We start from the raw sequence: 14,551 nt of genomic DNA on the forward strand, positions 1-14,551 counted from the left end.
AAAAATTGAAAATTATTAAGGCATCTAATTGATTCAACAAAATAGATGAACATGATGCTTCAAAAAAAAACTATAATAACAATAATCTAATTGAGTTTTCAAATGATTTCGGATTCAAGTGATTTTTTGCAAATATAATCTCGGAGGAAATATCTAAAAATTAGACGGTTCGAATCATTAAAAAATAATGTCCCTCAAATAAGCTTATATATGTGTGTTATTTAACTTTTAAAATGTTCACTGATTTCTTACTAAATGAGTCCTAAACGTCGAAGCAAATAATTGTAGTTTAGATTAAGACTGTTTGACTTTAAACTCAATGGAGTTTTATGTGAAGTTACCTAAGCCCAAATAATACAACCAATTATATTGAAACCAAAAATATAAATCCACATAGGCCAAAAAATGTCCAATAAAAACACGATACAAAGAAGAAACACTTAAAATTAGTAACATCATAAACTGCTTAACTAGAATGTGGTCTAATGCTATTTGTATTTAGTTCGTTAGAAGAGGTTTCAAATTCGACTTATATGGATAATGAGAACGATATATATATTTATGATGAGTTCAACACCTAATTGTGGTGTAGTTTTGTTGTGGGTGTAATAACCCGTTATAAAAATATCTTGTATATATCATATGGTTAATTAACACAACATATTTTAGTCACTAACATGTCAATCCTCAGTGATCTGACCCAATCATACCAACCGGCCTAACAATTAAAATTGATTGACTTGTGACCTAAAACTAATATAGCATAAACCACTATTGATTACACTTGGAAAAGAGAATCAGTCTCATAAGCAAAAACGTGGGAGTTTTTCTAGTTACCAAAAAGGATCTTAAATTCCAGAAATGGCATGATTAATGCATGGTGAAATGTGAAGCATGCCAACGAACTTTCTTTAGCTCATGCTGCTCTATAAAGTACAAATATGTTGATTCACATGAAAGATATGTAAGTATTAGTATATTTCATGCGTATATGACCGGCAAGAAAGCGTTATTCATATTTTATTGCGTTGATTTTTGTTTGAAGCGTTGATTTTTTGTTTTTGTTTTTGTTTTTGTGAGGGATGTGTGTGTGAAACATAGGTAAATATGTATCATGTCTATCTAGATGGGTGTACACGTATAGAGTACTACAAGTTTTTATGAAACAAATCACAAAAATTTAGGAAATATTGATGTGGAGAAATTTATAGTAGCTTATATTTTAAAATAATTCATTTCCAAACACAGACAAAAACAGCGAACAGAAAAGATGGAGTTTATCCCTAGTTTATTGTGGGACCAGGGCAATGCATGATTTTTAAAATATTGGTAGTTGGATAAACATATAGTTCTGGCAAAAAAACAAAAAGATAAGATAAACATATAGTTAATAATAATGTTTAAAATAATAATATCGTGTTAATTGATTTTGTAAGACACAATTAGATATTAAAACAGTTTTCGATTTATCTAAATTTTTACAAAATTAATTTATAAATATAAACTTAAAAAATAAATAATCGTTAAAAAATATTTCCTAAATAAAATTATTTGAAATATCTCTCAATAAAAGAGAGTGATATACATATAAAGTGCGAATCATAATATTGTGGTAACGATGAAGACACGCAGATGTAGGGACAATGATGAGACATGATTCATGATTGGAGTATGTATTGTGTATATATGCCAAAATCATGATAATTAGATTAGATTTTATATTCCTTTGATTAGATTGATGGTGGGTCAACATGCATGCTAATAACTTTGTATTTAATTTCCATTCAAATGCACATTTTAGTTTTATTTATTCTAATACATATAGGTTGATCAAAGACCAACTACCAGTTGTTTATAATCGGATGCATATGGGAAGGATGAGTAGCCTAACTTTTTTTATAAGTTTCATACGAATTTCCTCAAATTTTCAATGTGTTATAAATACTATGAACAACTTCATTATGAGGAAATTGAAATTCGGGGGACAAATGTAAATCATCATGTAGTTCAATCAATCAAAAGAAAATGGAAGAGAAAACCCATAATGAAGTTGTGAGGCCATGCTCATTTAATATAGGCTTAAATGTTAAAATGGTCCATGTGTTTTATCTCATAGGTCAATTTAGTCCTTGTGTTATCAATTTGGCCAATTTGATCTTTGTGTTTGTATATGTTAGTCAATGTGATCCATTCCTTTAAAAATATAAAATTAATTTTTAAAAAAATGTAATTGATTATAAAATTTTAAATTCAAATTGAAAAATGGAATATATTTCTTTTAAATTTCACCTTTCTCAATTTCGCACACACACCTCAACCACCTCCCAACCCAGCCACCCTCACCACCATTCCAACCCCACCTAAACTACAACAACTCTCTCTCTCTCTCTCTCTCTCTCTCTCTCTCTCTGTGTGACAAATCATGAAGATCATCATAGCCGGTCACCGTAAGCTTGACGGCTCTATCGCCAATTGATCATCTTGGCTGCAGCAAAAGTCGACGACATTCAGACCAATGGATCGAAGAGGAGAGAGAGAGATGAAGGGTAGAGTATGAGAAAATCTTAAACATAAGATAGAAGAAAATTTGCAGCAAGAAAAGAGTAGGCATCAATTCTACTAAGACACCTTTTTTTTTTCCTATAGGAATCGAGACCATTGGAGGTTGAGGTTGTGTGGGTTTTAATAATTTTAGCATTATTATTATTTGAGTTTAAATCTTTATAATTAATTACAAAATTTTAAATTAATTTTAAATGTTCTTTTTTTAGGTTTTAACATAATTTTGATCGAAAGGATCAAATTTGTTAACAGATACAAACACAGGGACTAAATTGACCAAATTATTAACACAATGACTAAATTGGCCGATAAGATAAAACACAGGGACCATTTCAACATTTAAGCCTTTAATATATGATGAAAACACCTTATAAAATAATATAACTTCAAACATAAAAACATAATCAACACATAATTGGTTTTAGAGTATGCTATTCATTTGGAAGGCCCAGTAGTCTCACATCCTTCTATATCATTCAATGTGAATTGTACACGTGTTAGACACAAAAAGATATCACACGTGAGAAGACATATTAAAAGATCTTAAAACTCTCAATTCATGATCTATTCTTTTATTTTTAAAATTCGACCTTGCATTACGTCTCAACAATCACAATGGGACTCAATTGATATTGAAATTGAAACATCAAATTCCTCCGCATAATATTTACACACTAAAGAAGAATTGATTGAAATATCTTGATTCAACAATTACCTTCTGACAATAAAATAATAATTCCAATTTGATTCTCTATCACTTCTTTTGTCCAACACATCATTACAAACCATATCGGATTAATCCAACAGATAAACATAAGTTTAGTGAGCTTATGTTTAGTATAATTTTGTTTAAGGAATTTTAACCATTTACTTCATTTGAGAAACCAAATATATGATAGCGATTGATAGATAGCTATGTGCGCTTATGTTAGGTATGAAGCCATAACTCCACAACATTTGGCATGTGTAAAGTGCCAAAAGCTGACGCGGACCGCACTCCAGTCCAGATACAAGTAACTGAAATAAATAGACCAAGTGAATAGCAACCTCCACGTATAAAATTTAAAAAAAAATCAATCAAAAGAATACATTCTTCTTGCACTCATAATTAAGGAAGGTAAAACAAGAAGAATTTTTCGTATGCGCCATCATCGCATCCTTTGATAACATGATTCCTCATTTCACCATATAAATAAGTCATACAGCTTTTGAGTGGTTTTGCTTTTTTTTATTTATTTATCATTTCATAAATTTTTTTTGTCGTGAAGTTGAGATTTATTAACGAAGCGTTTAACGAAATTTGCTTTGTTAGTGTGTGAAATAGCATTTCGTTTTAAACCATATTGTATCCACGGAAGAATCCCAAAATGATGCAGAAACAAAATTGACTAATCCAGTATAATTTGTTACATTCTGAAATATCAAGTTCAAAATTTGGTTGAACGTAAAAGGCCTAATGACATGAAAGTTTCCCAAATCGTATGGTTTGGATAAGTAAGTTTGCCCCTATAAGGATTAGTGTGGAACCTTCAAAGAGATTTTAAATGGTTAACAAAACACCATGCTTAATTATATAATGCATATGTGGGCATCTATCCTAATTACATATAAATAATTTCTTCTAGAATAAGTGATCGTAGGAATTTGTGCTTATCTCCAAAGTTGGAGGCTGCTTGGATCAGTCAACCCTTTAGTGTAACACGTTTCCTTTCTTCTTGGAATTTTTTGGAGGAAACACTCGAGTCATGTCAGTCGTGTCAAATAATTTTAATTCAATTTATTTATTAAAATTGTAAAATTAATAAAATCCCTTGTTCTAAAACCAAATGTATTCCACCAAAAAAAAAAAAAAAACAAATGTATCAAATATATGCTTCTCATAAAATAAAATAATTTATTGTGATGACATCTAAAAAAACCAACTTATAAATCAAACAAAAAAATAAACATGTAGGACTTGTATTTTCGAAATTAATCTTTTGTTTTAGCTAGAACGAGACATGGAGAGAAAGAAAAAGAAAGTTGACCTTCTGTTCATGAGTTAAATATTGTTGGCACTTAATACTACCTTCGGAGCTACTGTTAGGGTTCACACAGACTTAGAATTCTGGGAAATTTAGGGTTTCACTTTAAAGTCGAGTCTTGGTGAGTTTAGTACGTAGGCAAACAGTGTTTCCATGCAAGAAGCCAAACCTGCAAGTCATCACAAGACATACTCAAAGGCTTATTTTTCCCAACAGATTAATGAATTTTGTATAATTTTATCCGAATAAGTCCATAACACTAACACATAAGAGTTTGCATTAATTTGATCGATAGTCAAGTGATACGCTTTGTACTTATAATAAATGCCAAAGCTACCAACTGGCCAAAGGCACACCTTTAAACTAGTTGATTATTACGTTAATTGGTAGGTTTAGATTATATATAATTTAATTGGTAGATTTAGATTATATATAATATAATGGTCATTATTTAAATATACACGTGAGGGAGATAAATGTGTGTGTTACCATGGTAAACATGACTTTCTATAGTAGTAGTTGATTTGAAAGTAATGCTGCCCAAAATTTAAAGAGTAGTTTAATTCATATTATACTTGTATGACTGTTTAACACTAGTTGTGGTTTACCAAAATTAAGGGCCTATTTGATAACCATTTTATTTTTCATTTTTTTGTTTTCGATTTTTGTGTTTGAGTATATAGGAAAATGAGAGGGGAGGGTCGGTGGAATGAGAGAGGAAGATTGGAGGGATGAGTAACAAAAGTGAAAACAATTTCAAATATATTTCAGTTTTTAGTTTTTGTTCTCACTTTTGTAACTCATCTCCTCTTATTTCCCTCTCAATCTCATCTCCACTCACTTTCATCCTCTCTCTTTTCCTTTTATACTTGAGCACAAAAAATAAAAAATAAAAAATAAAAAATAAAAACTGAAACTGAAATGCTTATCAAACAGGGCCTAACTAAATTTATTACTTAATTTCATTCAAAGTTTAAGAAAAGAGAATGTGAGGCATGTGAGATGAAAATGCTAAAATGATAGGTTTGGAAGAAAGTAAGTTGACCCTAGCAATCTTTAGTTTCAAATTTAGTAACTAAACTAAGGCTTTGACTTTCCGTATGTACATGATTGACAACAAAAGATTCTTAATAATTTTATAAGACGATTAACACTCCTACCAAAGAAAAAAGAGAGAAGACAATTAGCAAAGAATCTTACCAATTTTGTTCTATTATTATTAATTCAAATTGGTACCTACATTGCAACTCTAGGTTTTAGTAATTAAAAACTTTCACTGTTAAAAAAATTTACATGCATGCATTAATCAAATCAAATAAACAGCCTTGAACGCAATTAATTCTTCATAAGTTAGAAAGAAATAAAACACTCAACTGATAATAGAAGAAATACCACTATATCAAATAAACAATTTTTTCTTACGGCGAAGAAATATTTTACGATTGATTCTTTTATCGAGTACAAAATATTAAAATAAATATTGGATACATATACTATAACATTTCCAAGTACATTTAGATGTTTTTGCTTTTGTATTGTGACATCTGAATATTCACAGTCCATCATCCCATGTTCATTATTTTCTTCACTGGACCATTTATTTTCTTTTCCGGAAAATTGGTTTGATATTTCCTATTTAGTTTTTATGATGATACATTAATTGGCTGTAAATATATTGCTGGAAGAAAGGTGGCTCAAATTATTGCATACAATAGTATCCACGCAAAGATGGAAGAAGTTCCACCAGATTTGACACTCCCAATCTACCAATCAGTTTCGTGGGCCCACTGCTAACATTAAAAAAAACTTTACACAATCGAATTTTACTGACAAGTGACAACCTGCCCACATCAGAAATTCATATTTGCATTGCATCTGAAAATAAATTCATATTATTAATTTTGTTTCACCCTTCTTAATATTTTCTTAAATTCTTCGTTATTTTGCTTTTTATCTAATAGCAGTAGATTATATACAAATTAACTGCTTAAAGTCTCAGACATCAGCTGATTAATTACCAAATGTGTTTGTGTCTCTTGGAAATGAATAACAAAATATATACAGAAAAACCAAACAACTTCTCCTCTCTCTTCCTCCTCTGTCCGCCTCTTTCTATATTCTCTCTCATTGATTGGCAGAGAGATGCTTTATGTGTAAACTCTTTCATTAAAGCAGCTGAGAAAGTCCTTGTGTTTTTTTCTGTTATTTGTCTGAAACTTTGTGCTTTGAACAGATAAACAGCCAAAACGGCCTGTGAACCTGCACACAACTCTCTCTTTCTGTTACAGCTTCGTTTTTTTCCCGGAAAACCGACTTGGGCTTCTGCTTATCTCTCTGCTTTAGTACAAAGGGATGCTTATTGATCATGTGGCTGAGCCTCAGCCTCTTCTCCAGTTGACCCCACTTGGGAATTCCAGTGACAAAGTAATAATTCTCACTTCTTTGTCTGTTCTGTCATTTCATTTTCTGTGTGAGGTGCTATTGAGCTCTTCTGCCCTCAATTGGGTCTCTGTGATTTAATGCTTTTTGTTCAATTCCTGTAATTGCTGGCACTGAGTTGAAGTATCAAGTTTTTAGCTTTAATTCATTTTCAGCTTGTACCAAGATTGAACTTTAGGTGGGTATCAATTTTTTAGCTCCGCCTGGCCACAGGACTGATGTCAATTTCTTGTTACTGTCTGTTAATTGTCTCTTGTTGCTTTAAAAAGAGTTATTTTTGAACTGAACATATCACCCTAATCATGGGTTTGTGTTTTTTCCTTATTTGGTCTTCAGATTGTATTGCTGGGTTTCAATTCATAGTTCTATTGGGAATGGATTTCAAGTGAAGATCAAATTTTGAAGATCTGGTTCCAATCACTTTTAGTGATAGTTCATATTGGTTTTCTTTTAGTTTTTCTATTATAGCTTTATGAAAGCTGCAGAATCATTTGAAATTTCAATGGCTTCAAGAGTGGAGATTGATGAAGATAGTGATACCAACAAAGGCAGTATGTGGGTTTTGGATCAGAAGCTTGACCAACCCATGGATGAGGAGGCTGGCAGGCTTAGAAATATGTACAGGGAAAAGGTACCTCTCTCTCTCTCTCTCTCTCTCTCTCTCTCTCTCTCTCTCCTGTATATATATACAGGAGTTCAGATGTAATTCAATGAAGTGAAACGGTATTTACTCCTTGTCAATGAATTTAAACCTTCTGGGGTTTAACTGTTTTTAAGTCAACAAGTTCCAATTTATATTTCCAATTCCCAAAGATTTTCAACTGGTAAAATGATTTCAGCCTGATAATAATGTTGTGCATATTTTAGGATGTTGGAAATGAATATGTGGATTTCTTGTGTAGTTATTGTTGGACATATTTCAATTGCTATGAAAACGACTGAAAAAGTGATATGCTATATGGTTTAAGTAATTGCCTGATATTAGTGGATATTGAGGATAATGTATATTCTTGATTGTGTGTGCTGATCCAATTTTCAAATCTCCAGAAGTTCTCTGCACTATTGCTTATGCGGCTTGCATTCCAAAGTCTTGGAGTGGTTTTTGGAGATTTGGGTACTTCTCCCTTGTATGTTTTCTACAATACGTTTCCTCATGGAATTTCAGACCCGGAGGATGTGGTTGGAGCTCTTTCATTGATTATATACTCTCTTACTCTTATCCCGCTCCTCAAGTATGTGTTCGTTGTTTGTAGGGCGAATGACAGTGGTCAAGGTAAACCAAACTCTATATGTAGATTTGCATCATCAATTGTCTGGTGTTTTATGGGATGATAAAAGGGATAAAGTACATATGTTCACTGTTACAGCTTACCATATGCAATGGTGATTATTCACATGTGTCTACCCGTAATGATAAACATAAATGCAGTATACTTGGTCAAATATGTGAATTGTTATGCATTTTTATTAGAACATTCTAGTCATACTTTCCCATCTGTAATTGTTATGAAAAATGTTGAAGAACAAATTAGCTTGTGTTTCCTTTTTCTTGTTTATCTTTAATAAAGTAGTCTCTGGCAGGAAAGTAATTAGCTTGACAGAATTATTTTGTAAAAGAAGTAGCATATACAAGTGTCTAGTGTTCGGCTTACATGCCCATATTATTTTTACTTACCAATTTGACCCCGAACTCATGTCATTGGTTATGATTTTACCGTATCACTCGTAGCAGTGTGAGTGAAGCCACATTTGCAAACGAACTGATTATTTAGGTAACACATTGGTACATATACTTCTTGATTTAGAACAGAGGAGGTGTTTAACAAATTTCCTTTATTAGTTATTTTCCTGAAATTAATTTAAACATGACATCGTGTATCTTGTGCTCATTGTTCTCAAACTGCATGCGTCCAAGAGTTGTATGGTACTGTTTGTTGCTCATGAGTCACCATAAAGTTCTACGGAATAAGTGGTTTCTGCGTTGCAGGTGGAACATTTGCTCTTTATTCATTGCTCTGCCGACATGCAAATGTAAAAACTATTCCTAACCAACACCGGACTGATGAAGAGCTAACAACGTATAGTCGTTCTACTTTCCATGAACAATCATATGCTGCAAAAACCAAGAAGTGGTTGGAGGGGCATGCATCAAGGAAGAATGCCCTTCTTCTTCTGGTCCTCGTTGGCACTTGTATGGTGATTGGTGATGGGATTCTTACTCCAGCTATATCTGGTACACATTTCTTGACACTAGAAGTCATATATCTTTTCCTAATAATCCATCTGTTCATCCTTTTTGTCTCTCTGCCATTATTTGTTCTTTGATAAGCAAAAGTTGTTTATTAGAAAGGGCCCAATGGGGGCACAACCCAGGTACACAAGAAGCGTAAGGAACTTTTTATTAAAAGGCCTAAATAGGTAAGTAAACAAAAAATATATATATATATATAGAAAAAGATAATGGGATGTCGGGGTGAGTGTGGTTATCGACATGGATAACAATCTCTTCCAACCTTACAATCCTAGAGTTTCTTTCCAAAACAAAAGAAATATACTTTAATAGGGGCTGTAGAGTACTAAAGATTCTTCCAAGAAAGGAATTAAAATGGGGAAAAATCAACGCTTGAAATGAGTGTGGTTAAATTTTTTTTGTTTCTCTCCATATCCTTAGAAGATATCAACTATGCTTTGCTTTGGGCAGTTTTATCAGCTGCTGGCGGGATCAAAGTAAGCAGCCCTGGCATGAAAAATGGTACCGTCATATTCCTTGGAACTAAATGTTTTTATTTTTTAAATGTGGTTCCTTGCCTCTGTACCTCTCTCAGTCACTACTGCTGAATTATGTCTTTAACTGATACTTTGTTTGTTGTGGTGCAGATTATGTCATACTTGTTGCTGTTGTAATATTAGTAGGCTTGTTTAGCGTACAGCACTATGGTACAGATAAAGTTGGTTGGCTCTTTGCTCCCATTGTGCTTCTTTGGTTTCTCTTAATTGGAGGTATTGGCATATTCAACATCTGGAAACATGACAGTAGTGTTTTGAGAGCTTTTTCGCCCGTCTATATATATCGGTATTTTAAAAGGAATGGGAGAGATGGTTGGACTTCCCTTGGAGGTATCATGCTTAGTATAACAGGTAAAGTTTCTGTATCCTAATTTCACTTTTCGGCTCTTTAAGTTTCTGTATCCTAATACCACATCTGCTATTTTGGATTCTGATGACAAGTTATGAATGATTACAGGGACTGAAGCACTCTTTGCCGACCTTGCCCATTTTCCAGTTTCAGCTGTACAGATTGCTTTCACTACGGTTGTGTTTCCTTGCCTTCTTTTAGCCTATTCTGGTCAAGCTGCGTACCTTATGAAAAATCATGACAACAAAACTGTGCTTCAAGCATTTTATCTTTCCATTCCAGGTTTGCCCTAATCTTTATTTTGCATACATGGGAGAACACATAAACGGGTTTCTCATAATTAAGCACACTAAAATTTTTAGTAATAGTATTTGATAGAATTTTAAAAATATAAAAATATTTACTCAAGTCTTTTTATTCTTTTAAATCTTAACTAATGTAGATTACTGGGTCTTTTTTTGGGTACGAAGGAGGTCAAAGGGGGATGGGTAGCTTCAAACTTTGACTTTGGTTGTGAGGGTAAAACTCTCTACAAAAATCCAAAGTTGGCTGAACTTTAATTTACTAAAACCTGCATTCAAATTCATGTAGAAAGTTGAGAGATTATAAAGGATAATTTCTAATTCATGGATTAAAATGATAAATTGTGAGATGAAACAGATACAAATTCCATAAAGTTCTTTTATGATATGAGAATTAAGAAATCTTTCATCTCTATGAGCCCATACAATTTGGATTCTCCCAAATTTTTTCACTGTGCCATTCTCTATTGAATCTCTAACGTAAACTACAAATATACGGGAAACGAGTAACATAATCTCTTAAACAATAAGTAGCATATTGTTGTTCCAAAGATGCTTATTGCTTCTCATACTGCAGAGAAAATATATTGGCCAGTCTTCATTGTTGCGACTCTAGCTGCAGTAGTTGCAAGTCAAGCAACTATATCGGCGACTTTTTCAATAATTAAGCAGGCTCTTGCACTTGGCTGTTTTCCTAGAGTCAAAGTTGTACACACATCAAAGAAGTTCCTCGGCCAAATATATATTCCAGATATTAATTGGATTCTTATGATTCTTTGCATTGCTGTGACTGCTGGATTCAAAAATCAAAGCCAAATTGGAAATGCGTATGGTAAGTTCATCCTTTGCTAAATGTCTTGAAGCTTATGTAAGCCATATTCTCTACTTTGTTGAACTAGGCTCAAATTCAATTGTGAAAAATTCTTGGAAAGAATGTTTGGAACTTCTTTAAATAAAGAAATATGAGAGGAAGAAGTATTTGAGATAAATTAGGAGGTGAAGATGTATTTGGGATAAATTAGGAGGTGAAGAAGTAGGGAGGTGGTGAACTTTTTAAGATGACAATACAGACCAATAGTTAACTGACTTGCTGCTGTGAGAAATCGTATAAAAACCTGTTCTGGTACCATGATAACAATCCAAAACAAAGAGAAGATAGAAGCTCTTACTTTATTGAATGATTAACAACCCAAACATTAATAAGAGATACAAGAGTATGTGTATACCTTTAATAATATTCAATTAGAATTTTGGTCATTGATTTTAAATAAGTTAATATTTATGGTAGCTCAGGGTCTTTCTTCCAAATCAAGCTTGCACTCAATTGCATTATGTTTTATGTTATAACAGGGACGGCAGTTGTCGTGGTCATGCTAGCAACCACACTGCTCATGACTCTAATCATGATATTAGTGTGGCGCTGTCATTGGATTCTTGTCCTGATATTCACTGGTTTGTCACTGGTTGTGGAATGCACTTACTTTTCCGCTGTCCTCTTCAAGGTTGATCAAGGTGGATGGGTTCCTCTTGTGATTGCAGCTGCCTTTCTTCTCATCATGTATGTTTGGCATTATGGCACATTGAAACGTTATGAGTTTGAGATGCACAGTAAGGTTTCAATGGCATGGCTTCTTGGACTTGGCCCCAGTTTAGGACTGGTTCGGGTCCCTGGGATAGGACTTGTGTACACCGAGCTTGCAAGTGGAGTGCCTCACATCTTTTCCCACTTCATCACCAACCTGCCTGCGATCCATTCTGTTGTCGTCTTTGTTTGTGTGAAGTATCTTCCTGTATACACTGTCCCAGAAGAAGAAAGATTCCTTGTAAAGCGGATTGGCCCCAAGAGTTTCCACATGTTCCGTTGCGTTGCAAGATACGGTTACAAAGACCTCCACAAGAAAGATGATGACTTTGAGAAAAAACTCTTCGACAACCTTTTCATGTTTGTCCGGCTCGAGTCCATGATGGAGGGGTGTTCAGACTCGGATGAGTACAGTATATATGGCCAGCAAACTGAGAGGTCAATGGAAGGCCTAATAAATAATAATGGCAACACAATTGGATCGACTGCAGACCTTACTATCTCATCAGTGGACTCAATTGTGCCTGCTAAATCTCCATTGCATGCAAACAATACTATGAGTTCATCCAGTCAACAGAGCATGCAGAATGAGATTGATGAGCTAGAATTTTTGAATAATTGTAGAGATGCTGGGGTGGTGCATATACTTGGGAACACGGTTGTGAGAGCAAGGAGGGATTCCAGGTTCTACAAAAAGATAGCTGTTGATTACATTTATGCATTTCTTAGAAAAGTTTGCAGGGAGCACAGTGTGATCTTCAATGTTCCTCATGAGAGTCTTTTGAATGTTGGACAGATTTTCTATGTGTAAATTTTCTGTCTATCGTCAATGAAACTTATATCATACTGTAAATGCCGATTGTTTTTCACTCTTGTTGCATTTTAAATCATATTAGGAATGCAATTAAAAAGTAAAGAAATGTTGAGAAAATCTTGACAAATGGGATATCTGTTTGTGCTACTCCTGTTGAACATGGGGAAATATATACGTTGTGGTAAATTTTCAATAATAATTTTGTTATTTACTTTATTATTATGAAATTTCCACCAAAAAACAAAAAAGAGACATTAATATAGTTTTCAATTATTCTTTAGCTACATGGGCTGCTAAAGCCTAAAGAACTACACTCCACTAGGACTACTCATCTGGGCCTTCACCCTGTTGCAGGTCAGGCCCAATTTGGGTAAAAATCCGTAGCCATATTTTTGGGAGATTATTTACTTATTTATTCTTTTGCTTTAATTTGTTTTTTCTTGATTGAGAGATTTTATTGGCTCTCCATTATTTACTCTTTGCACCCCATACTAATTTTAAACATGAATAACCTATTTTACCCTTGTACATAATTACCGTTAAGGACAAAAAAATTTAAATTTAAAATTAAAATTGCTCACTACACCCCACATATGTTCATGCAATCCTAGTTTGACTTTTTTCTCAAATCATCATGTTCCTACGACTCTAACGAGATTTATACGTTTATATTGGTGAAAAAATATCTTGTATTTATTCATGAAGGGTGATATTGAAGTTAGAAAGGCTCGAATGAGGTATGAATTTATTTTTTGGCGTTTTGCAAGTTTAGTATTTCATGATGGGCGCCGGTTGAGTTCAGCACATCAGTACCGAACGCTATAAGTAAATTCGGTGGGATGCCACCGAAACATTGCACCTATTTCGGTTGTGTTTGACCGGTCATGAAATTAATATGTGGTAGAGATTCACCGTAACATGGAACTTTGTTTAGTGGTTTATTACCAAAATTTTACCTGCGTTTTAGTGGCAACGAAAGGAAATTTATTTATTTTTCATTAACTTATTGTCGACCACAAATTTAATGTAAGCTATTTTGATCTTACTTCCATTGAAGGAAAAAAAACAAGGTGACGCCCTTACTGAAGGCAACAATATAGGAACAGAATGTGTAATGGACTATAGTGATCAATTCACAACATATTCGGTAATTATTTTGAATTTTTTTTTGTCTGAAATCCTTTTTAGTATCATTAACGTGGCATTAATGTTTCAAATTTTATCTTTAAATAACATGAGTTTTATGTGTAGATATTCAAATGGTAGAGATGCATTACTTAGATGGGCTCGTGCACAAGAAAAAATGATAATTGTCTTCTTGGTGTTATTGTCACCGATCGAGAGTTAGCACTCATGAATTCTATTACGTCTATATTTTCGAAAGCACGACATTTATTATGCAGATGACATATTAACAAAGGAGTGTTGGCAAACTGTAAGAAGTTATTTGGGACCCTAAAAAATTGGAAGTAATTTAATGAGGATTAGAATACTTTGGTTGGTTCAGAAACAGAGGAGGAATATTGGCGTTGTTTGCGACAGATTGAGTCTAAGTTCAGTGAATTTCAAAAAGCTCTTGAATGCATACATGACAGTTGGTTAAATCCATTTAAGGATAGGTTTGTGGCTACATGGACAGACACTTGTATGCATCTTGGTTCGCCTCTCTCCCCGACTTATATTCTACCTTCT

The 14,551-nt window shown here is 33.4% G+C and overlaps 1 protein-coding gene across 3 annotated transcripts; it reads left to right on the forward strand.

Annotated features, from left to right (window-relative positions):
• On the forward strand, positions 6,613-13,058 carry LOC18779181 (potassium transporter 11). Of its 3 annotated transcripts, none has more exons than XM_007211289.2 (9): positions 6,613-7,010; positions 7,362-7,656; positions 8,073-8,298; positions 9,013-9,258; positions 9,727-9,777; positions 9,903-10,163; positions 10,270-10,443; positions 11,041-11,295; positions 11,814-13,058. In XM_007211289.2, exons 2-9 carry the CDS (start codon positions 7,498-7,500, stop codon positions 12,854-12,856), a joined length of 2,415 nt encoding a protein of 804 aa, XP_007211351.2. In that variant the 5' UTR covers positions 6,613-7,010; positions 7,362-7,497; the 3' UTR covers positions 12,857-13,058. The 3 variants fall into 3 exon arrangements, with proteins under 3 accessions (XP_007211351.2, XP_020417158.1, XP_020417157.1); XM_020561569.1 differs by having other exon boundaries at positions 8,076-8,298; XM_020561568.1 differs by lacking the exon at positions 6,613-7,010 and adding an exon at positions 7,036-7,203.

Source organism: Prunus persica, chromosome G4 (genome assembly GCF_000346465.2).
Source record: "Prunus persica cultivar Lovell chromosome G4, Prunus_persica_NCBIv2, whole genome shotgun sequence".
Taxonomy (NCBI): domain Eukaryota; kingdom Viridiplantae; phylum Streptophyta; class Magnoliopsida; order Rosales; family Rosaceae; genus Prunus; species Prunus persica.